At 39.2% G+C, this 26,273-nt stretch overlaps 1 protein-coding gene across 3 annotated transcripts in view; it reads left to right on the forward strand.

Moving 5' to 3' along the window:
- The first annotated feature begins 255 nt into the window (after positions 1 to 255).
- rerg (RAS-like, estrogen-regulated, growth inhibitor) overlaps positions 256 to 26,273 on the forward strand; it is a 28,859-nt gene continuing 2,841 nt past the window's right edge. The window contains exons 1-4 of one of the 3 annotated variants that reach the window (XM_007904142.2): positions 256 to 528; positions 1,541 to 1,719; positions 20,619 to 20,675; positions 24,893 to 24,966. In XM_007904142.2, the coding sequence (XP_007902333.1) occupies positions 1,659 to 1,719; positions 20,619 to 20,675; positions 24,893 to 24,966 (192 nt within the window). In that variant the 5' untranslated portion in view covers positions 256 to 528; positions 1,541 to 1,658. Of the gene's footprint in view, positions 529 to 567; positions 653 to 1,346; positions 1,379 to 1,540; positions 1,720 to 20,618; positions 20,676 to 24,892; positions 24,967 to 26,273 lie in introns of those variants that run through there. The other 2 variants (XM_007904143.2, XM_007904145.2) reach the window with 2 other exon arrangements.

Consider the following 26,273-nt stretch of genomic DNA (forward strand, 5'->3'; position numbering starts at 1 on the left):
CTGTAAAGTGAATTTGACTGTGTATTTTGTGGGCGAAACGCAGAATCGAAGCCAGGTCCTCTCGCTTGCGAGGCGAGGGCGCTAACCATTACCCTACAGGACTCCACAAATTTCAGATTGCCAGTATTCTCAGCAGCTGTGGTAGTATCTCAGCCTCTTTGTGAACCTCCGCTGTGAAGTAGCTGCAGTGTGGCTGGGGCTCTTTAAGTGCTATTCCCTTCTTGTGCGTGCTTTGGGTGGAATCCACTCCGCATGTTGTAGCTGATCTGCTTGTAGGAGGCACTGCTTTGTCAATGGCACATCCAAAAAACCTGAAACCTCTCTGAATGGCGTTTCCCAGCCAGCTGCTGTTGTGCAAAGGACAACTCATTGGCAGGCTCTCGCCCACAGAGATGCAGCGTCTGTAGATCGCATCGGTTCCTCGTCCTAGAGGCTGAATTCTCCCATTCTCTCGGATCGCAGCAGACCAGGGCTTTCGCAAGACCCGCGAGAAAGAGTTTCACGTCAAACCCTCTGGGATCAACGCTGGTGTGTATATGAATTGCAATGTTTCCTCCCTTTTTTTTTGGTAGCTAAAGACAAAAGAGAGATCCTTTTTTTTTGTAGCTAGACCGGATCATCGGTTTAAAGGACCGATGGGTTTGCTAAACAGGTAAAGGCAGAACAGAAGAGAAAGTTGTTTTCATTAGAAACAATCAATGGAAAGGGATTCCTGAGTTTGGCGATGGGTTGTTGCATTATCATAGCTGAACTGTTGCATGTTACAGTGTGTGTGTGTGTGTAAAATAATAACGTGTGTAATAATGTGTGTGCAGTTCTGAAATCTATATTATCAGCTGAACTGTTGCATGTTACAGTGTGTGTGTGTGTGTGTAAAATAATAATAATAATAATGTGTATAATAATGTGTGTGCAGTTCTGAAATCTATATTATCAGCTGTTACAGTGTGTGTGTGTTTGTGTGTTTGAATCTGTGTTTCTGCATTTCTGAAACCAACATCTTCTGAAATCGCATCAAAGCGTGTCATATTGTCAGATCTGGGAGGGGGGAATTGCAATCACTGTGCACACAATACTTGCAATTTCACACAGAATTGACTAGTAGTGGAATTTCCATGAGATATTCTTCTGAACTGCATGTTGTGTTGGTGGATGGACAGGAGTGTGGGAGGGTGGGGGGTGGGTGAGGGCAAAGGTAAGCAAATACTGTACTTGCAGATTGTAAAATGCAATGGTTTGTCATAACTCGTTACGTAGCAAAGGAAGGCTCAAGGTGTTATTATTGCTACCTGTTGGGAGCCAGTGACACACTTCTCTCAAGTGCTACTGCCTTTCCGCATTTACAGTGAAGGTAGCGTGAAATTCAATCATTTTGATGGTACGTTTGCTGTTCAACTACAGTTGTTTAAAGGGACGATTGTTGTACATTACTCAGATTTGGTTTTCACTTGGTAGAGATCGCAACTGAAATTAACTTTTAATCCTTTGATTTTTTTTCTCCCCCTCCCACACACACACACACACACACACACACACACAGAGTTCATCCTGAGCAAGAATGAAATGGTGAAGTTTGACTTTGGATTGGAAGACTTGTTTCGTGTGGATTGGAGTGAATATTGACCCTCCTCCCCCCCCACTTTGATCTCAATCGAGCCATGGCGAAGAGTGCCGAGGTGAAGCTGGCCGTCTTCGGGAAGGCAGGTGTGGGCAAGTCAGGTAAAGGCACCCATCACTCTTAATAATAATTATAATCATAATAATAATCCTTGCCTTTGATACAGCGCCTTATCACGTCATTGAGATGTCTCAAAGCGCTTCACAGAATATACCGTGAAGTGACTGTGTACCTTTCCCTGCTTTTCAATAGAATATTTAGTCATTTCTTGTTTTTGGTTCTCATATCCAAGCTCTGGATCTGTCTGTATCGGTTTGGCGTTGTGCACAATATTTTCACCCACAAAATTATGCAGTCACTCCACTTTACAGTATATTCAGTGAAGCGCTTTGAGACGTTGCAAAAGTGTGATAAGGCGCTATAGATATCAAATGCAAGGATTATAAAAATAATAATTCTTGCATTTGATATAGCGCCTTATCACTACCCGCAATATCTTATCGTTATCCACGAGGAAAGGTAAACAGGTGTAAGAATCTCTACCCGAAACTTGCAATTTCAGATTCACAACGTTTCTTTGATGTTGCCGAGGAATATATGTGTTTTTTTTTAAAAATGTCATTTGCTTTTTAACCACTATTCGAAAGTCCTTTGAATTCAATTCATTGTATTATTTTTTCATGGTGGTTTGTTGAGGATCTCTGCCTATCCGTTCTCATTCTGGGAGTTTCATTTGATTTCACAGCGCTGTTCCTTTGCGTGCTTGTGCACAGACTGTCAGCATCGTCGCTTTCAGTTAATACTGCGTGCAAACTGTGCTTTACATTTCATTGACAAAAACATACAGGTTCATAGCAATTAAGCCAGATCCCTGACTATGGAGTGCAGCCAACTCACTCTGTGCAGTCTGATGAAGTGATTTCTGCAGATCTCTCTCTCTCTGCTCTAGTGTACACACGGTTTTATAGAAAAGTGTACATACAAAAAAACGCAGGGACTTTAGACCATTCATGGTTTCAAGGCATTGTTGTATGAGTTCCTTGTGTGTGGGTTTGAATGCTCAGGAGCTTTCATTCTCTTGCAAACGTCAATGAGTGTTGGAAAGAAGCAATTATGAGTAATGTTTCAAGGTTGCCCCAATAGTAAGCAATCTGAGATTATTTAATAAAGAGGTTAAATGACATGGAATCTAAAGCTGTGGAAATGTTTGGATTGATCACTGTATTAAGTCACAGGAGAAAAAATAAAAACAATCTTTTAATGTAATAGCAATTTCGGGAGGTGCATTTTTAAGATAATCTGATAAAAAAAATCAAATCCTGCTTAAAACTAATGCGTCACAGTTCCGGACTACATCCTTTTATTGCAATGTAAATTAAATTCTACTTAAAAGTGTTTTAGGGTCTGGTCATTCCGTGCCCTAATTCCTATACTGTAGTATTTTTGGTGGTTTTACCATTAGTTTTAATCCTCTTTGTCAGTGCTTTTTCATTGCAGAATGTGTTTGTTGTGCCAGGTTGGTCTAAAGCAGCTGGCATCACATTTGCTTTGCATGAGCAGACAGAAGGTGTCCTTGTGGGTTGAATTAGGTTTTATTGGTAACCTTCTCTATCCCGAGGCTCCAAGACAGCTTTAACGCAACTGCAGACCATAGAGTTTGGACATCTGATGTTGAAATTTCTCACCGCTTTTTATAATAGTAATAATCCTTGCATTTGATATAGCGCCTTATCATGCCTTCGCGACGTCCAAGACAGCATCAGAGAATATACTGTAAAGTGAATTGACTATATATTTTGTGGGCAAAACGCGGCAGCCAATTGCGCACTGTAGCGTCCCACAAACAGTCCCCACATACAGTTTTTGAATTGAGTCCACTCCTCTACTACTAACATTCAACAATGCAACCTACCTTCACTACGTCTTTCACATGGAAGAATAATTTCAATGCTTCGTGATGGAAAAAATTGTTAATCCAACGATCATTTGCTGCAAAATTAGGTATTTAAAGGAGCAGTATTACCTTAGGACTGATTTTACCCACAACATAATTATATGATCAGTGATTTGATGGCCTCATTGATTACATGTGGGACCGAGGGCTTATTATTTATATTTTGGTTGTAATGAAATATCCCTCTTGCTTTACTGTGTTCATTCGGTAGAGCCACTGCCTATTACGAAACTGAGCCTTGTCGACTCAGAAGGTCATTCATTTGATCTCCAGTCTGTTGTGAGGTAGCCAATCTCAGCCAGAATAGCAGTTGAGAGTCGGGAGGGGGTGGGAGTAGAATTGGCTTCAGTGGCCCTGAGCTAGAAAGGAGAGGAATTAGCCATAGTTTCCACTGGTGTGCGGTGTGACCGGGTAAGCACAGCATTGTGCTCAGCTGCAATAATGCTCCCCTGCTATGGTCAAATAGTCTGCCAGCACTTGCTGTCTAGAATCACACATGAAGGATGGCTACTTGGATAAGGTGTCAGATCCTTGCCAACAGCTGTAAAAACCATACTGCAGTATGACTCACCGGCTTCAGATGAGGAGGGGAGAGAATTGGAGAAGAAAACCACACCAAAAAAAACTAACAAAGAACAAAAATTATTTGAGATTTTCGTGCGACGCAGGTGAAAGGTTATGTGGGTCGAGTGATTTTTCATCTAGTGACCCACAAGTCCACTGCAGCAGCAGAAAAATAAGGCAGGCAGCTTCTGGTTAGTGTACAAACTGAGGGATAACAACAACAACTTGCATTTATATAATATCCTTCAAGTGGGGCAGCGTCTCAGAGCGCTTAATCCCACAACAATAATAATCCTTGCATTTAGTGTAGCATCTTATCACATCCTCGAGACGTCCCAAAGCCCCTCACAGAGTATACCGTGACGTCAATTAACTGTATATTTTGTGGGTGATGCCCCACGAACAGCAGAGCTAAAAACGTTGCCGTTTATTCCAAACAAGTGTTCCAGTTCAGTGAAGGTGCTAAAATAGCAGTTCCAGTTGATCGCTTACTTTGATCGCTTTTGTTTTGTGTGTAATATGTTTTTCCCCTTCCCCTTCAAGCTCCTTGTGTACCTTGTACCAGTGCGTAGTGAAGAAGGCGATGCTGCTGCCAGTGGTAATGTTGTGGCTGGCTGCTGGGGGGTGTCAGGGGTTGGCCTGGTTTCTAATTTTCTTTCTCTTTGGCAGAGTGCCTTCCCTCACATGAACCAGTGGTCCATTACTTCATACAATCCTGCTTTCATGTACAGACTCAATCAATTTCCGGACAGCCTGCCTCCAATCTTGATCCATTCAGCCCAGCCCATGCGTATCTGGCGCTCAATCTCCTGGCTCTTGTGATTCAGGATTCCCCCTCCTGCACCCCCTCCCCTCCCTTTTTCTTGACGGAGAGAGATTGAGAATGAGATTGCGAGGAAAACAAAGTTGAATCTTGACCACAATTCAGCAGCTGGGTGGGTTGAAGGTTGGGAGGTAGAGAGAACAGTATGTGGTCTATTTTACACTGAGTACTAATAGCAGCCACTCCAACTTTATAATGGGAAATCCTATTGTAACGTCAAGCAGAGTGATTAGCGATCAGCATAAAATAGCCCTATGGGAGAGAATGAGAATGAGAATGACGATAGCTGCAATGGAAAGGGAATCTGACGCAGGTGTGTGGTGAGAATGGAAGTGGAAGCCAGACTTAAGGAGACTTTGAGGTAGAAGTGTAATAATAATAAATAATAATGATCCTTGCATTTGATATAGCTCCTTATCACTTCTTCGAGACGTCTCAAAGCGCTTCACAGAATACACTGTAAAGCGAATTGACTGTATATTTTGTGGGTGAAGTATGATGATGGGGACTGACTTGCAGCTTTCATGTATGAAAGTGTCAGACTGCTCTATGAAGCCAAATTGGAAGTCTGAGCAAAGACAGTAGGAGGAGGGAGCCTGGTTGAAGGTGTCGTCAAAACGTGAGGTTTTAAAGGTGGACTTGAGAGCAGAGAGGAAGGGTGTGAGGTGCAGGAATTTAGGGAGAGGCTCCAGTTAATACTTAATTTAAGGTTTTTCGACCATGCTGCAAGACGTTAAATTTTAACACAGATGTTCTAAGGCTTAGACCATAAGTGATTTGGGGCCTTTCATTTCTCTTAGAAGACACAGACATTTTAAAAATAATTTTACTCAGTGTATACCCTTCATTTAAATTTGCCCCTGACTTTTCTCTTCTCCTTCAAGCAGTTGGTTTCACTGTTTTAATATTTTACTGATATAATATCCCTAAGGATCCTCCTTAGAAAATGCAAGAAAAGGCTGTGCTTTGCCCATTATTAATTTCCGTGCTTTTGGTTTGGTTTTCAATAAACGTTGGCAGGTATATTGTGCTTCTGGATGGATGGGCTGAGGATAGGAGTTAGGGAATAGCAGACATGAGCATGGATTTTGCCATTCATTTTCTTCAATTTATCCCTGTGACATGTAATCTTTTCCAATGTTTTATATTGGAGAGAGCAAATATTGCCAGGACTTTGACTGATTGTTCTGATTTGTTTGTGAATAACAGCAGCGACAAAATTAAATTTGTATAGCGCCTTTCACGTCGAAAGGACTTCCCAACCCAGGAAGTCATGATTAAAAGTGACCCAGTTTGTGAAGATATAAATCAAAATGTAACAAACATCTGCCGAGAGAGTCAAAGTACTCTTATAGAAATAAGACATTTGGGGAATATCTACCTTAATCTGATTGTCTTTTTTCATAAGTATAGTTTACATTGCAATAAAAAATATCAGAGTGTTAACATGAGGTATCCATGGGATCTTATGTACCCTCATCACAAAAATTAATCTTTTTCTATAAGTCTTATGTTCCCTGTTTGTCTCTCCCCTCCCAGATAAATTCAGACATTGTATTTATTTTATCAACCTCAAAAGAGTGAAGGGTTCAGAACACTCTCCCTCAATCCCTCCGACTTATACCCCAAACCTTTAATGTCAGAGCATTCACAATTTGGCAAAATTCTTAAATACAGCATTAACTCTGAAGCTGTGTTCTCTGTAGGTTCTTTTAAGCTCTCCAGAAAATCGGCTTCAAAGTTCAGGCTCAATTCAGCAATTTGGCAACTTCTGGACTCTGTGAAATACTGAACAAATAGAATAACTCTGGACCCAGAATGATATTTTTCCCCATAAATATTTGTTCAATTGAAAAGACTGAAAATAACAACAACAACAAAATTACATTTGTATAAAAACACTGTCAATATACAGCAAAAGCAATTCCCCAAAACAACTGGACCATTCGTTTCTGTTCTGGGAGTTGGTGGGGCTTTCTGTGTCTGGAATACGCAGTGGTTATAGTGTGTGCACCATCATGCCAACATGCTATAATTTACATTGAGAAATGTGTTGTTTGTTTAAAACGGTGCCAGTTTGATTGTCTCTGCGGAGACTGGCCTGGAATCTGTGCCTGCGGAGACTGCCTGGAAGACACTTCAAAGGTTCCACGTAATGTCCTGAGGAATGCAGTTTGGAATCGGCTTCACTTGCAGCTGAAGTGGAGTGAAGTCAAACTTACGCAACTGGGTGTCACCAGGGTAGTGAACGCACATCTCGGGAAGCAGAAAAAACACAGGTAACGTTCGGAGAGCGTCAGGTCGTAATTTTTTTCGAAACGGATATCGTAAGCCGGATTTCTCAACAGATGTACCCGTTTTGAAACTGATCCCGATAAGGTTTTATTGCTTTTTTTTTAAAGCAAATCTGTGTGAGAATTGAAGGTCTTGATGTTTCGCCAAACAAAAAAAGGTTTTTCTTTAAGATTTCTCAATGTTTGCAAGAATCAAGATCGAGTTCTGTGGGCCTCTTTCAACTACTCACATGTTTCCATTTCCTTGGAAGTACAAGGTTCGCCCTTTTAGCCATTACACCCCGAACACTCTCCCTCCATCCCTCCACCTTGCCCCCCCCTCTCCCCCTTTTTCAAGTCCTGCCTGAAAACCTTCCTCTTCGACCGTGCTTAAAGCCATCTTCCCCCTTCCGCCACTGTTAAGCGCTCTGAGATGATGTCCTGCATGGAGGGCGCTATATAAGTGCAAGTTGTCGCTGTTGTGTTGTCCTCCTTACTTACGTGTCTTACGTTTATCTCATTCGGGCTGCCTTCTTCTCCACCTTCCAACTTTTTATCCCAGCTCACACTCTGAACACCAGACACTTAATTCGGGGTTTCAGCTCTTTATATCCACCACTAGAGGATTTATTTATTGTTTGGAATATTTAAACGTTTCAGAGAGTAGGGCAGACAGTAAAACAGAAAAGTATCCAAAAGGTTTGTTGAAATTTTGTAAGTCCAAATCTCCTCTCCCAATTTTCACAAGACAAATGTGCTATAATATTGATTGATTTGTTTTTCGAGTTTCCCAGCTACATGTTGTTGTAAAATGTACATTTGCAGAGAACTGGCAGCAGTTTTGAGTGTGGATGTGGAAATAGCACCAATAATAGCATAGGAGGATAATATTTGCGTAATCTAAACAAGATGTAGTGATGTTTTAAACGAGTCAGGGAGTTGGAGAGATCATAAATCAGCAAAATAAAGAAATATCATGCATTGAAAGCTGGTTCTTTGATGAGTCAATGGCACTAAAGAGCACAGAAGGAATGGTTTACCTACAAGTAGGTGAGACATGGGAAGGTGTGGCAATTCCCTGCAAGGAAACAAGGAAACCCATGTTTCGTTAGACTGGTCTCCCTCATTCCTTTAAAGCACTTGTCAGTCAGCGGTTCCACATTCGGTCAGCACCACATTGCTGTTGGTTCTTTGGGAATAAAAATAATAATAATCCTTGCATTTAATATAGCACCTTATCATGTCGTTGAGACGTCTCAAAGCACTTCGCAGAGCTAACGTCTTTTCAGTTCAGAGCAACAACAAATAACAACTTGCACTTATATAGCGCCCCTTCATGCAGGGTAACATCCAATAGCGCAGAGATGTATAAAAGAAATCTATGAATATATGTCGTAAAGGCAAGTGACATTTCACTTGTTGGCTACTTTTCCCTGTATATTTCAACTGGGTGCTACATTGTCTGGATTTACAAGTTGAGAAGTACAGTTGTTTCATGTTATTGGGTAGATAAATGCAAGTTCTTATTCCATCAGCAGGGAAAGGAGTTGCACAGTGTCCACAGTGGGGGAAACAATTCTAACACTTTACAGGATCATTGAAATTTGGCACCATTATTTTTCTCCTCATTGGCTATCTGCCAAACATCCAGGGATTTTTACTGAGCAAGATTGTCTTCATGTTTTATTCGGATATTGGTTGTTACATGAAGGAATGAAAATCCTCCGTTAAGTAGTCCAAATTTAATTTCGTTTCAAAAGAATCATAAACAATTTTAAAAATTCCTCAATCGGAATTCCGTTCATGAAAAAACATGTTAATTTGTTCTTCGTGAAGGGTAAATGGTGTAATTGTTTTTTTTTAAACCACCATCAGTTAAAAATTATTTTCTTATCACCTGAAGTGTGTGGGTGCAGCAAAGTTGAGTGGCAATATGTACAAACATAGGAACATAGAATTTGCTGAGCGAAAGAAAACCAAGATCCAGACAGTTGCGTCCCACCATCCCTGCCAGTCCTTGCACATGTCGTGTCTCAAACTATATAATGCATCCCAAGATATTTTTTCCTAACAAAAATCCATCTAATTCAAACTCTCATTTTCCTTATGTTTGTTACTATATGCACTTACAAAGGCCGAGTTGCTTTTATGATTTTAAATGGGTGAAAATTATGACACATTATCATTAGAACAACTCTAGTTATGTATTAATGTCTTATTTCTAGAAAAGGACACTGCTAGTCAGAGTAATTTTTTGTAAATGTGGTCTTTTTGCTATATTTAGCACAGTGACCCTGAGTGCTTATAACTTATCTGCAATGTAATGGCAATTTTGAATAACACAAACATTTTAATATTTAACATTTAAATGTCGTTCAAAGTGGCAATAAATTTATTCTTAAGTGCAAAGGGGGTAAATTGATTAAACGTACCAAATGGAGCACAATACCGCAACTTGATTGGGCAACTTCACAGCAACAACTTGCATTTATAGCTACACTATGTGCGGGGAATAGAATATTATATAATCTCCACTGTTTAGTGTTACTGTGTAATTTGCTAACTTTGCTAACAATTTGGCTCATTTGGTAGCACTCTCGTCTTTAAGTCAAAAGGCTGATGATTCAAGCCCGACAGCACCTTGGGACTACCTCCCGACGTGAAAGGCGCTTTACAAATGTAATTTTATTGTTGTTGTACTGGAGACTTGAGTGTACTGACACTCCATTGTGTAGTTCTTACAGAAGGTTGCATTGCCCGAGGTGCTCCCTTGTGAAGGAGATGTTAAAGCAAGACCCAGTTATCTGCTCAGGTGCATGTTAAAGATTCCGTGACGTATTTGAAAAGATGAGAGATTTCCCCGATTAACAATACCTCAGTCTTAAAGAATGCTCTGCAATGCCGTGGTGACTGTGGGACCTTGCCTCTGCCTATGCTCTACACTTGGCAATCGTTAGCTGTGAAGTGCTTTGAGACTTTCACTATAAAAATGCGTGTTTTTTCTTACTTTCTTAAAAACGTATCTCTTTTAATGCGCCTTTGTGTAACGCCCTCAAATCCTACTTCCTTTCCTTCCTGCTTGGTGAACCCCAGCATGAAGTACTTGAAGATGTTCATCCTGGGTGAAAAGATGCTGCATAAGTGCAAGTCGTTGTTCGGGCATTAATCGATAAGTCTTAAATCATTAAGTCTTGGGGTAATTGAATGGACTATTTAATGTTCAAATTCTGTTTCCACATCAGTGACACTTAGAAGCTCACCGGAGAGCTTGGTCTGTTATCCTATCCTAAAGAGTAAGTAAAGAGACACTTTGTGAAATCACTAGTTTTAATCCAAATAATTACAAATATCAGCAACTAAACCTCTTAACAGTTGAATTCTACACCTACTAATCACATTCACGGTAAAGTACTTCTCTAATCTGCCCGGTGCAGGAATAGTGTAAATTCGTGGATAATAGTTATAAAGTTAGAAATTAAAATAAACATCAACTGAAAGTCGTATGAAAGGACTTTGAGAATCACATGTAAGCAGGTTGCAGGTTGGGAAGGATTATTGTGAGTGTATTTTTCTAGTATTTATTGCTGATCGTATCCGGTATAAAATGACATGAACTGCTCCCCCCCACCACCGTAAATTAACATGAAGTTCAGATTTAAAATACAGGAAATGCCAAAAATACATTTCTAATGCGGTCTGCCTGCGAGGTATTTTAGTTTGAATGTGCTGTTTGTATTAGAATGGATTGCATTGATTCATTTCTGGGCTCAGAACTGGTAACTTTAATTAACTTTTTAGTATCCATTGCCATCGGGTATTGTAAGCAATAGTAATCTGAGGTTAGCAGCCAAAGTATTTTGGTTTGTGATTCCCACCTCCTTCACCCTTCTTTCTTGATTGACAATCGGCAAATATCCATCCCAAATCTCAACATTAAAAGGACAAACATTAATGTATGGCGTGATGCAGCTTTAAAGGCAATCTATGGTTTTAATCCTTCATGTAAAGTAATAATATAGTAATAATATTAATAATAATAATAACAATTCTTGCAGATTAGGGAAAATGGATAAAAACAGAGCACCTGATTGCTCAAAACACATCACCGAACATACTGTTAAGTGGATTGACTGTGTATTCTGTGGGGAAAATGCAGCAACCAATTGTGCACAGCAGTGTCCCACAAACAGTCGTGGATTGAGTGACCACATTTGTTTTTGAGAGTTTATCACTCCTAGTTAGCGATCCGACAATTGACTAACAACTGGGTTCCTACATACGGCGAGGTGAACACAGGTGTATGGAGTAAGGAAACTTGCCTAAAGTTTTGCCCTGCCCGGGAATCAAACCTGGGTCCTCTCGCCTGTGAGGCAAAATGATCCGGAGCCCAAGATCCAGGGCAGCGAAGGCTTTCAAGTGAAGCTGTCACTTTATTCCAGTGTTGCTTCTGCAGCTGTTATTCTCTTGTGAACCCACAAAACCCTTTTTTAATTACACGGGCCTCCCTGCAGACGTTTTTCTTTATTAAAAATAAACATGACACAATTCCATTGTTTATCTCAAATTGAAACCAGGTTGTTGTACGTTTTTCACAATCGCGATTTCCTCTCCCTCAGAAAGCGAGCAGAGTTAACTCATCCAAGTTCATCCAAATACCAGATTAATCAGTCTTCCGTCTTGTTGCTGTTTATGGCATGTTAGTGCTGGGTTTTCCAAAATAACAGTTGCCGTATACTTCAAAGTACCTCCTTTTGCAAAGTGCTTTGAGTCATGTTGATGTGATAAGGCACTAAATCAAATGCAAGTTTTAACTTGTACAGTTTTTTTCTTCTGGGAACTGATGTCTGTTTATTCCCACAACAGATAACGTTTGATCTTTAATGTATAAAGCAAATAAAGCACGTTACTATTCATATTACAATGTTACTACCTCATATTACCTCATATTATAATTCATCATTACACTGAAAAAACTTTGTAAAATATTTTTAAAAAACAGTCAGATCTATGCTGGACTTATACTGAACTATTCACAGCAAATTGTATAAATTGCATAAAATTGTATAAAAAGCTCTATAAAAAGTGCCGTAAAAAATCTGTGGTGTGTTGGTTGACCTCAATAAGGGTGGCAAAGGGGACACTTAAATTGGCTACAGTTTATCCATCTTAGGAAAAATGGATGAAATCAGTCAAAATAAAAATTTTGCTTGTTGCTATCGCTGCTGAGAAATGCACTAATGTGAGATTTATGGCAGGTAATGTGAGAAATGGTACCTTGTAAATTCCAGGCCAACAATAATAATATAATAATAATAATCCTTGCATTTGATCTAACGCCTTATCACGTCCTCTAGACATCTCAAAGGGAGAATGTTGAGAAGAACTCAATTGGTGATTCGAATACATGTCAATTTGTTTAACAAAAAAGACAAAGTCTACATGAGGAATTCAACTGTTAAGGGCAATGGTAACAAACCGCAACGTGATCGATCGCCTGATTTGCAATGCAATATATGCAAAGATAAATGGATATGTAAAATTCTGTACTGTTTCATCGGCAAATTCAGATCCAGGCTGGGTTTGGTTGAATCCCAACCATTTGCTTTGAAAATGTCACTGTATTCAAAAGTAATTATTATGGGCAGGTTGTTCTGCCCCAAGACATTTAATTTTAGTAATGTGGCTTCGACTCAATACAAATATTGTTGTAAATAATAATAACTGTACTATCTTCATTCTGTCTTTGATGTAATTGATGCCCAGATATTCACCTTGAATGCATACCAACTGGACAACTAAAGATCTAAGATAATAAGCAGAAACATCCTGCAAAAAATCAAGATGCCACACTAAAAACAGGAGCAACTCTGAAATTCCAGTAGATTTTTTTATGTCACACGCGTGTGTGTGTGTGTGTGCATACAGTAAGACTTGCATAAGTTTGATCTGTGTAAATCATATAATTTCCTAGGTCATACACCTGCCCGAGTCCTGTTGAATTTCCTATAAGTTATGCAAGTTTGACATAACTCGTACTTTGCGTAAGTCATATTAAATGTATGGCCCCAATTGATATAACTTATGCGATTTAATGTATAATAGTTGTACATTTGTGCATATAATGTAAGGATTATTATTAGAATAGAATACAAAATTACATTTCTATAACGCTTTTCACGTCGGGAGAATGTCCTAAGGCGCTCGGTGTACAGTACATACACACAGACTAAATAATTTGTAAATTGCAAAGTTTACTACCAGTTACTGTAATGTATATGCTGTTGTTATGCTTTGGCCAGATGTTCAGCTCATTCAGAAGCCCATTAGGCCCATTTTTTTTTGAGTTGCACAGGCTTTGTCTTCAGTTGGCTCCGAAATCCATAGCTGTTTGAGAGATTGGCTGGCAAATAGATTAAGAGACTATCTTTTCTTCTCCAGACACTGAGCACCACTGCCATCAAAGTCTCTTCTTTTTGTTGGCTGGGATAAGCCCACGTGAAAGGGACTTGGCGGTCTCAGTTTATTTCCCAGTTGATGTAAGTCCCAGGACAAAACTACCCATAGTTCAGCACAGACTGACATTGGTTGACCGGTTGACCGACCCACTCAGAGACTACAAGGATGACTGATAAGAGAAATGCAAATGTTATGGGTGGTACAATGGAAACGGGATATTTTTGAGGTTAGGAGGAGACACAAGTTAGTATGATGACATATTATATCAAATTCAAGCATGATTATAAGCGCTCTGGGATTCTACCTTGCGTGAGGGGCACTGTATAAATGTAAGTTGTTGTTATACAGGTATCCTGGCTACCAAATCCCCTGGATATAGTTGTTCACTCACTCCGTGGCTGTTTGTGGGACATTGCTGTGCGGTACTAGTTGCCGCGTTTCCCCCACAAAATACATAGTTACTCCACTTTCTTTGCAGTGGAGCGCATTGGGATGTCTCGACGATGTGATGAGGAGCTTTATCTAATGCAAGAATAATAATTATTATTAGAGAGATCTTTTTCTCTATACTTAGCTGAATCTCATCTGGAAATGGTGGATGCTGATGCTGGGTGATGACAAGAGAAAATATTTTTTCTCACTAGTAATGAAGAACATAATAACATAGTAACATTGATAAGAACATAAAAAATACTAGACAAAAAAAATCAAGGTCCATATAGTTTGCCTTCCACCTTCCTGGCCTTCGCATGCAGATATGTCCCGAACTACCTATGTACTATATCCCATAATGTTATTTTCTAAAAGGAAACTATCTAATCTGTGTTTGAAAGAATCAACACTTCCTGCTTCAACCGTCTCCCCAGGGAGTCTGTTCCACAGGTTCACTACTCGCTCACTGAAATAGTGTTTGCCTAGAGTCGTTCTGAATTTACTCCCTTAAATCGCAGGCCGTGTCCTCTAGGTTTACTATACTGGGCAAGTTGTAACAGCCTGTCATGATCTATATTGTTTTGCCTCTATAGAATCTTAAAGACACCAATCATGTCACCTCTCAATCTTCTCTTTTCCAGCGTGAACTTGCCCCAACTGTACATAGTACTCTAAGTGTGGTCTCACCAATGATTTATACAGTGGCAGGATTATTTTGGCTTGCTATTGATCCTCTGATACATCGCGATACTTAACACATATAATATTACCGGAACCAAATATTGTGTTTTATTATGCTAATAAGCTTAATGTGGTGAGTCAACCCAAAAGGAAGGCATGATTAAATGTTCCTCTTCCATATTATAGGCTACAAGGAATTTGATAAAGGGCAATTCATATGAAAAAACATTTATCACAAAATATATTTCTATGCAAAGGTTAACACAAGTTGTACCTGTTGAATATTTAGCACAGTATTTTTGCTGAAGGAAATTGATTGAAGGTGTCAGTCTCTCAAATAGCTTACATTTTCTATTTGTATTCAGTTATGTAAATGTTGGAACTTGAATGAGTCATGCTTATTGATTAATTACTGCGGTTTTCTACTCCAGTGGTACCAGAATGTTAAAAGAAAATCAGGAGGTGAATGTACAATTGATACAAAGGAACATATAGCTCCCTCTTTCTCTGGAAAAACATTACAGATCAATCTCTTTTTAAGTTCTGAACATTTTATGCTCTCCACTTAACTACAGTCTAACCTCTCATTCTTGTATAATTCTAGTGATCTTCTGCTGGTTGTGATGTTATTTCTATGATCGGGTGCCCAGAACTGAATGCAATATTCCATCTGTGGCCAAACTGGTGTGTTTTATAAATTCATATTGCCTTCTTGCTCTTGAATGACCCTCCGTACAAAAAATTAGGATGACATTTACTCTTTTATGGGCTTGTCTGCTTGTAATTCAACCTATGTTTCTATATTCCTTGTTCTTTCTGCTTCTCTCCACGCTTTAAAGTATCCTATCATATAAGGTCTGTTTTCTTTCTTTATTTTAACTCACATAGTACAATACTTTGTGTTTCTCTATTCTGATGCCTATTCATTGACTTTATACCCACTACACTATGTGTGTTTGACACAGATTGCTGTACTCCCTAACTTAGTATCATCAGCAAATATAGATTCAACAACAACAACCAATTACATTTGTATAGCGGCTTTCATGTCAGGAGGACATCCCAAGCGCTGGGTTGAAATTCCAGATGGCCTTACCCTTTATCATTTTGACTGTTAAAATTTTAAGTCACACAAATTTAGGGCACAATTCTTCAATTTAACCTTAATTTGAAAACTGTTTCTTCTAAGAATTGCAGAAAAATGGCTTCCAAATGGAGACTGGTTCTAAGAAGTTTCCACAACTTTATGCAATCTTAAATGTGAAGACAAAATGGTTTTGCAGGCTATAACTAGGTGGCCAACTAACTAGCTCAAACTAATAATCTATTAATCTATCTACATCTCGCTTAAACATCACTATTGATCATGCCTCTACAGTCGTGGTGATCAACCCACGGGCCAAACGTGACCCATGATGACGTCAAGAAGTAGCTCGCCAAACATTCGCACCAGTCTAGTTAAGTCTGTGTTGAATCAATATTTTGTTTCCAATAGCTAATGAGTAACAATATTTATAGTGTGGTAAATTAATCCTAAAATATTCAATCAAGACAAATGTATCTGGTTGGCCGACCAAAAAGTTTGGCCATAACTGTTCTACAAGCTTTTTAGACGTGTCCTTTTAAGAGTTAAAAACCATCCCAGTTTGCGATGTTTCTTGTATATACAATCCCACACATGTGGAACTTCACAAGTCAAAGAAAAAAAAACAATTATGACTGCCAAGCAAAAATACTGGCTATAGCCTATGACGATTGGGAGACAGTTCCAAACTAAATGTAGGTTGAGACCAGTTGAAGACTTAATTATAATCTTTACCTTGAAGCTTCAATTCTATAGGTTGGAAACACACATTTTCTTTAAAACCCATTTCACTTTTGTTGGGTGACCGACTGAAGACATCAGCCTTTGAAACGTCGTTATAAAAGTTGCAAAGGTATATGATCCAGGGGTTGTCGATGAAATGATTCTGGAGAGAAAATTACAAATCCAAGATATTAGAAGCTTAACCTCCTCAGGCTATAGCTACCCAAAGCCATTAATGTCCATGCCTTTGCCGAATGGATGGAATCCTTAATTGCTCATTTTGGGAAATCCCGGCTTGTTTATGTGCTGTTCGTGTTTTGTTTTGAGGAACTTCCTCACATCTGGTTCTTGCTCGAAACATGAAATCTATCAACATATGGTTACCACAAACAAGCTTTGTTTAGCAACTTAAGAAATAGTTTCCATGACGTCCTCATATCCTGTAAACATAAGTGGACATTTTGTGTCACAGCGGTTCTTATTGATTGGTTTGGTTTTATTGATTGTTTTCTTATGTTATCAATAAATTATTTGTTGTGTCCACAGTTTAAAGCATTCTTACCATTGAGTCAAGTAACCCAGTGAACTAATTATTAATGCACCAACCCTGGTGTGTTAAAAAAAATACTGCTTGCAAATGATGAAGACGTCTTATCTGGCTTCCCATTTGGTTACCTTCCAACATCGGGTCAATTAAGTCTGTCGTGCCGATCGTGCAACTGTTGTGCACTGTTAACTATTAACTGTTTGTGTATGTAATAGCTTCTTGCGTTGTGAGTTACCAGAAAAATTTTTTGTATTTTGACTGTAGGTAGCATGGAAGTATTTTCATTTTCTTGCTAAATATAATTATCTACAGATTGCTGAAGGATTTCGATTTGAAGTACACCTCCAGACCATTGCTTAGTTATAATTATATTGCCTAGGCAGGGAAGGAAGTTGTGTACCAAGGCACATTGTATTTGTATAGGTGCTTTATGCGACCTGTATTATAGTTAATATTGTGATTATATTTTTAACCTCAGCCAGTTAGGAAACGACTCGCTCTGTCACATTATTCTTACTGTTTTTGAATGCAATTGGGCTAAACATAATGAAGGTAGACATTGCTACGGTCCTACAGTCTGAATCCATTTCTAGATTTGCCAAGGCACAGTAACTCTCACTTGCGGTTCTGCCACTCAAACTGCTTCAGAAGCAGGGGAGATGAGTTGGATTGGAGGTGCGCGAGAGACCAGCTATTTACCCTGATTTAAAAATAAAGAAACTAATAGCACCACTCTGTCCTTTCAGGGTGGAAACCTTGCTGTGCTATTGCGCCACATTAAATTGTATTTGTCACGAAAGTTAAAGGCAATTGAAGCTAATAAACGGTTATTAATCATCATGGCTTACTCCGGAATCTGCCTCTGACGCTAGGAGAACAAGGACACCTCAAGTTTTACTGAGACAGTAATTATTAAGCAGCGTTGTTCTGTAGATAAAGCACATTAAAAAAAAGTGCCACCCCTTTGTTGTAGTTTTAGTTGAAACACTAACCTTTGTTGCTTTGAATGCAACTAAATTAGTAACACCACCAACAACGATAACAAATTACATTTGTATAGCGCTTCAGAGGAGGTCGCAAGGATTTGGATCCGAGCTGGTGGTTGGGATCAGGAGGGGTGGAGGGCGGGGAGCGGAGGGGTAGGAGGGTGACCGAAGGCGCGATCGAAGAGGAGGGTCTTGAGATAGGTCTTGAAGGACAAGACAGATGCAAGATTCAGATAAATGAGAATCATCAGGTAAAATGAACAAACACAACATAACGAGTGTTATGATAAATCCTGCTATTGTGCTGTTGTCATCTGGTCAACTCGTTTACATGGAACCGATGAAGACAATAATAGGTAACTGTCAGAAACGTTGCTATGTCTGGACAATAATTCTCATGCCTTCATCTACAAAATACACAGTCACTACAGTATATCCTGTGAAGTGCTTCGAGATGTCATCCCGACGTGAAAGGATTATTTTAGGATTGTTATAAAAGATGTCTTCTTAACTTGCTTACACCTGCCTCTCATAGCGTGTGTATAATTATTCTATTAATTATACACACGTTATTTTATTTGTTGTTTGTGTGTATGTTTTGGGTTGAGATCTATTCTCAGTTGAGCTCTGATATTTTGCCTCAAAATTAATACATTTATCTGCAGCTTCTCCTCAGAAGATTGATAAAATAAACTATGTGCTTAAATGTTTTTTTAAATGTTTGCATTTAGGTTGCAAGTAAATATAAATACAGACACTAGTTGAGAGCAATTGCCTGTGAAGTTTTGCAACGTTTGAATGTTCAAGGTGCTGCATCAAATGCAAAGGTTATTGTTATGTGTTGTATTCTACAAGAAATGCAAATGCATCGTGAAAACTGTATGCGCATCTGAAAGAGAATACAGCAAAGCTTGCATGTATAATTGCCTAAGTTGTACATTCACCCGAGTCCTATTCAGTTTCCTATAAAAATAACACTTAGATTTCTTTGCACTTCTTGTATTAATCACCTCCTAACTCGTAATGCCGTTGCGCTATCCTCCATCATTCCCGCATTTACCGGCTGCATTGAATGGCGTGAAATGTAATATTGACCCGTCACTGTGGGCACACTTACCAGCTGCATTGAATGACCCATGGGCAATGGTGATTATCGATTAAATCGGATTTTGTACGACTTACGCGGCTTGCCTGCAACTCAGACTTCGCGTAAGTCGTATTAAGTATTATGTTCCCAACTGTTACTAATAATGTCCTCCTTATTGCGTATTTGAGTTGTACAATGTCCTTTGCCTAAGGGATAGCAGGTGCACAATGTCTGGAAATAGTGTCCTATGTTGGTTGTTAGGTTTGCCCCTAATATTAGTTAAACTATAGTTAAAATGGAATTATTTTATTTTTTTAAAAAATCTATATTTTTCTCAATTCTATCTTGCCCTCCTCTTAGCTGCTGTCAAACTGGATCTTAATGACAAATGCCGTGTGTGTAAGTGGCTACAAGGAAGTGAACTGTAGTAAACCCAAATAATCTCTAATAAGCACAGAAAAACAAACCTTATTTCAGTTCAGCTGGGACTGAATAATATTTTCAAGCTTCGTGTAATCATACATTCTGTTTTTAGAAACAAAGGTAACCTCTAAGGACCTTGGTTCTTGGCGAGTTGGCTAATACTTGACAAGTTTGGGACTAAAACTGATTCATTATTTACAGCTAGACCAGCTGAAGGTTTCATTGAAGTAGTAATACAAGATGAAGGCTATTGCTCACATTATGCTCCTCATCCCTCCTTTGCCCTGTCAATTGGCGGATCGCTTTCCAGGGGTAATAATCAAAATAAACGAATAAAATAACAATAATTCGGTCATTCAATCCACGACTGTTCGTGGGACACTGCTGTGTTCAATTGGCTGCTGTGTTTCGCCCACAAAGTATACAGTCAATTCACATTACGATATTCTGTGAAGCGTTTTGAGACGTGTCAACGACATGATGAAGGGTTATATCAAATAATATAATAATAATAATCCTTGCATTTGATGTAGCGCTTTTCACATCTTCTAGACGTCTCAAAACACTTCACAGAATATACTGTAAAGTGAATTGACTGTATATTTTGTGGGTGAAACGTGGCAGCCAATTGCGCACAGCAGTGTCCCACAAACAGTCGTAGATTGAAGTGACCAATTTATTAATTTTTTTTGTTTTCTTGAGGGATTATTATCAGTAAAGTAAGGAAACTTGCCCAAGGTTTCGCCCAGCCATGAATGTTAACCCAGGTCTCTCGCTTATGAGGCGAGTGCTCTAACCACTGATCTACAGGACTCCAAATGCATGGATTATTATTATTATAATTTTACAAGCAATGTTTGAGGATGACTTGGGCGTACTTTATTGAAGATTGCGCAATTTCTATTTTGTCTGTCACGCAAGCAGAACCAAGAATTTAATTTGTTTCTTTACCCCCTTTTCCCCGCAGCTATTGTGGTAAGGTTTCTGACCAAGAGATTCATCTGGGAATATGATCCCACACTGGGTGAGTAACTGTATATTTTTCTTAATCACCTTTTAACTTCAACTGCTGTTGGGATGTCATTCAAATGTCTGTTTGGCTCAGTGTCACTTGGTAAAGAGAATATATAGAGAGCATTCAGTTAGCAGAGGCACTCTTATTTTACAATCACTTTGATAACATTGAAATCATTTCAATGCACAGCACAAAAGTCCTGCATACTTTCTTATTAAATTGGATGGATCAGTTAGAACGTAATTTGGAAAGGTTGATTATAATAGGAAACCGAGTAGTGTGGAGGCAGCTGCAATTCTGATTATAAAGTTAGGATGAAAACAAGGCAATAAGACAGAGGGAAATTTAGAGAGATGGAGCTTACAGTGCTTTGTCGGGTGACTCATTGCAGATCCATAGTCAAACCTGCAAGGTATACGTCTGCAGGCCCAAAGGCTCTACTGACTAGGCAATGTCTTCCCTCATTCAGCAGTGAAAGAAGGCAAAGAGTTTATTAATCCAGTTTTTGCAACCCCGACCCCTCAGATTGTTTTGCATTCCATTCCAAAGCCATTACGGAACCAATTGGTTGGGATTGCGTTCGTTTGGAAACTGGTTTTGAGAAAGAGGTTTCTTTTAAGCTTTTGTTCACGTTCAGTAAATCTGTGGCATATTCTCTAAGGTTTGCACCCGGGTGTTTCATATTGCAAACCAGGATTAATTTTTCTTTTGGCAAGAAAGCTGCTTTCTTTCAAAAAATTCTGAAATCAGTTGTGAAATGAAATTGCGTGAGTGGGGAAGAGGAGGATGAATCTGGACTTGATTAAAATCAATTATAATCTCTCGGGCCAAGAATTCAATTGAAAACAAACAGATTTAAAGGAGCTGTTCTGATTAATTATGGTTTAAAACGGGGCTCGAAAAATCGAGAGGAAACATGGCAGGCTTTCTATTTTATGTTCTGTCTATCTCCGGGTCATTTCGAAGTGAATTATTTCTGTTGCATTTGCAAACCCTCTAATGGGTCACTGGGTTAGTGTGCACAGTGAGTGATACAGGGTCTGTAACCAAGACAGACATGGTAGTGAGCAAATTATGTGGTCTGCAACATGTAATTATATAAATAGGAACATACAACTGGGGGAGGTGAACAGCTTTGGCTTTCTGAAGGGGCCTAGATCCAAGATTTGATGTTCCAGCTTGTTTTCTTCCCAACATTCTCTGCTTATTCCCAAGTGCAGTTTCGCTCAGTCTTTACTTGAGTTACAGGAACAACAACACGCATTTATATAGCACCCTTCACGTGGGGAAATGTCTCGGAGCACTTAAACAACAACTAGATGTCATCACCCCTCTTACTTAATCTATTCAAATCCCTTTGTGTTTTGCCTGCATGTTCCCTGTTCTGGTTGTTTGGCAATCTCACTCAATTTGGTTGAGTCAACAAATTAAATAAACCTACTTTCTGTCCCCACAGTCGAGTTATTTATACATAGAAATTGTAAATAATAGCAGCAATAACATTGACCTCTGAGTCAGTCTGCTTGCCATCTCCTTCCAAACTAATGCAGCGCCATCGTTAACACCCAATTGTACTCTTAACACTGCACTATGTCAAAGGCCTCGCTAAATTGAGGATACTGTATATAATAAGCCCTCAATCACCTGATCTGTCATTTCCTTGTAAAGCTCTATTGGATTTATCAGGCCCATTCTTCAATATTCTTCTAATATTGTACCGAAAGTCAGGCTCGCAGGTCTATTGACCCCAGAGTTATCTCTATCCTCTTCATATCAATCCTAACAGTTGCTATTTTATAATTCATAACTACCACTCCTGCTTATAGATGTGACCACTTTCACGAGCAACCTAGCGTGCAGCCACCTGGTTTTAATAATAATAATAATAATCCTTGCATTTGATATAGCGCTTTTCATGTCTAGACGTCTCAAAGCGCTTCACAGGATATACTGTAAAGTGAATTTGACTGTATGTTTGTGGGCGAAATGCGGCGGCCAATTGTGCACAGCAATGTCCCACAAACAGTCGTGGATTGAAGTGAACAATTTATTATTTTTTTCTCCAGAGGGATTATTATCAGGCGTTGTGGAGTAAGCAAACTTGCCCAAGGTTTTGCCCTGCCAGGAATCGAACCCAGGTCTCTCGCTTGCGAGGCGAGTGCTCTAACCACTGAGCCACAGGACTCCACAAGTTTTGGAGCCTTGTTAGAAATTTAGAGCCATAGAAATGTACAGCACAGAAGGAGACCATTCAGCTCCTTGTGTTTGTGCTGTCTCTTTTAAGAGCAATCCTTTCAGTCCCATTTACTTGCCCTTTGCCCAAGTTTAGTTCAAGCTCTGGAACTCTCTCCCTCAATCCCTCCACCTTGCCCCCTCTCTCCCCACTCTCAAGTCTTGTCTAAAGACCTTACTTAGTGATCGTGCTTACGATCACCTCCCTCTTCCCCTGGCTCGGGGTCAGACTCCGCCACTGTCAAGCACTCTGGGATGTTACTCACCTTGAAGGGTGCTTATATAAATAAAAAGTCTTACTTATTTTTTGGTATTTACCTAGTCCTTGTGTTTGAGTGCCCTGTATCTGCCCATCACCTTATTTATGAACCCAAACCTATTTAATGATACCTTGCCAAGGCCCAAAAATTCTCCCTCCACGTTGGATGGGCACTATGTCAAAGGCCTCTGAATATATACAAAAAAGAGTGTTTATTACTGTTACTGACTTGGAGCAGGTCTCCTGTGTGAAGGGAATATAATTTCAAGTTGTTGTTGAACATTAATAATCATTCTTGAATCCCATTACTTTCTTGACAGCCCCCCGCCACCCCCACCCCTCCTCTTCGCTTAGCTATAAATATATATTTTTAAAAGACTGCACGCTTCAAACTTCTTAAGCAAATCATTTGGAAAACACACCAGCAGTCAAATTGAAATATAATTGCATTTACTTGTTCTGAAGCATTTGTCTTGCACTTTCACGTTTATATGTCGTCCACCATGAAGTTTATGAGAATGTTAGAATTCAGATATTTTTATTGATTTGGCAGCCAGCTTTGTTATTCTCTTGCAACAATAAACTGGGTAATAAAACTGCATTGTGAAGGTCGTACAAACAACACAGCGTCATAAAATACTTTTTAATTTTTCGGCTGGACAGTATTTACAGCATAGCACCATAGTGCAGATAACATTAGGTAGCACAAGTGGAGTAAAGCACATGGGAAGCAGGCAGGATTCAGGAGCCTGCAATAAATGATTGAACGACTCTGGTCAATGAGACAGTCTAAATTAAACCGAAAAAGGGCAAACGCTTCAACAAGATGATGTATGGATTTAATTTGTTCTGCTCGGCAATCTTAGATTCGCATAGATTAGCACCGTGGAAATATTGGATATCTGTGCGAAGATGACAATTCTGCTACTGAATGTGGACAGCTGATGACAGAACACACCAAAAACCCTGTCTGTTTAAATGGTATCGGTGGAGTGGGGGTTGATGAATGAATTTGTTACCAAGATTGCAGAGCCCAGAATAGCCCACTTGGTTCTGCGGGGATTTTGCTACGTTAACTTTTATTTAATAAGAACTGTCTCGATAAAAGCTTTAAAAGCTTTCAAAAAATGAATTTCATTTTAAAACTCCTAAACACCTGACCCCCATGAGCAATTTTTTCAATACAGGCTGGTTGGGTGAAGGGTAATTTTGAAGCTAATTTTCTGTGAGCTATTTAAAAATGACAGAAAAACGACTTCAAAGTTAAGATTAATTTCCACAATTTGCCAAATTCAGGATTCTCTCTGAAATGCTCTCAAAATGGAGTAAATCTGGATCTATGAATTTCTCCCCGTGAGCCTGCTCAAAAAACTTCTTCATATGTTGAACATTTTTAAATGTAATTTGTTGAGAACAATACTAATCCTTGCCTTTGCAATTACAGCGCCTTATCACATCATTGAGACGTCTCAAAGCACTTCACAGAATATACTGTAAAGTGAATTGACGATGTATTTTTGTGGGTGACACCCGGCAGCCAATTGCGCACAGCAGTGTCCCACAAACAGTCGTGGATTGAGTGACCAAATTATTATTTTTTAAAAAATATATATATAGATTTTAAATATATGCATTAAAATATATGCATTCAAAGATATATGTATTAAAAGGGGAACTTCTCTAAAACCCAAAATACAGCCTCAATAATCAGAGATTTGTCTTTTGAAATTCTCAGAATCTACATATCGGCACCAAGCTACGATTGACGATGAGGCAGTTACTATGGAACTATTAGACACAGCCGGGCAGGTGAGTCAACATCATTATTTACATCCAGGCTTTCTACATGATGATCAGATCATTGTGCCTTTCAGCCTGACTCAGTTGGTAGCACACTCGCCTCTGAATCAGAAGGGTGCGGGTTCAAGCTCCATGTTGGGAGTTTAAACGCACTCTACAGATGCTGTCCCTCAGATGAGATGTCAAACAATGCACATTGTTCATAATAATTCTTGTATTTGATATACCACCCGAAACACATTGTCAAAACGTCTCAAAGAGCTTCGCAGGATTTACTGTAAAATGTAGTGACTGCACAGTTTGTGCACAGTAAGGTCCGCAAAACAGCCATGGGATAAATGATCAATTTTATTTGGAGACTTATTGGCCTGGACACTCGGAAAAGCTCTCTTCACTTTCCGAATAGTGTCATGGGACTCCTTAACGTTCATCTGATCAAGCAGACGAGAGCTTGGTTTATCATCTCATCTGAAAGACGACATCTCTAAGTAGACAATGCTCCTCCAGCATTCAAGCATATTGGTTAGAGCACTCACCTCACAAGCCAGAGGACCGGGTTCGATTCCCGGGAGGGCGAAACTTTAGGTAAGTTTCCTTACTCTTTTTTATCGAGCAGTAAGTAGGAACTTGTTTTTTTAGTCGGTTGGCGGATCGATTTCCCCAGGTAATAATCCCTTAAAAAAAATTTAATCCACGGCTGTTTGTGGGACACTGCTGTGTACAATTGGCTGCCACGTTTCGCCCACAAAATGTAGTTAATCCATTTTACAGTATGTCCTGAAAAGCGCTTTGAGACGTCTTGTAGACGTGATAAGGTGCTGTATCAAATGCAAAGATTATTATTATTATCTTCACTGAATTATGCTTGAACTATACTGAATTATACTGAACCATTGCCCAGAGCTAACCCCACTATAAACATGTATCCACGTGACCATTCAATACCTCCCTGATGATTTCCCATTTTAATGCAGTGACGATTGCTTTCGACTGGGATTTTGAAAATTAATAAACTACATTTTTTGACAGTAAAACATTCGTTCAAACATTTTTATTTTGAGTGGCAGAACACCCAGAGCTTGGAATGCGCACTTTCAAATGTTATAAAAACCCAAAACCCAGGATGAATAATTGTACATTTCAGGCATTTCCTGAGTGTTTTATTGCATGCAAAATAGCAGCGATGTACATTTGTGCAATGACTACTTTCTGCTAGATCCATTAACACTCCTCTTTATTGGCTTCCCTGTGGGGCCTTAACCTCTGGCTACAGTTTCCTTCTATAAGTTATTTTGATATTTTCTGATTACTTTCCC

The sequence above is a fragment of the Callorhinchus milii genome, unplaced genomic scaffold (assembly GCF_018977255.1).
Source record: "Callorhinchus milii isolate IMCB2004 unplaced genomic scaffold, IMCB_Cmil_1.0 Scaffold5, whole genome shotgun sequence".
In the NCBI taxonomy this organism is placed as follows: Eukaryota; Metazoa; Chordata; class Chondrichthyes; order Chimaeriformes; family Callorhinchidae; genus Callorhinchus; species Callorhinchus milii.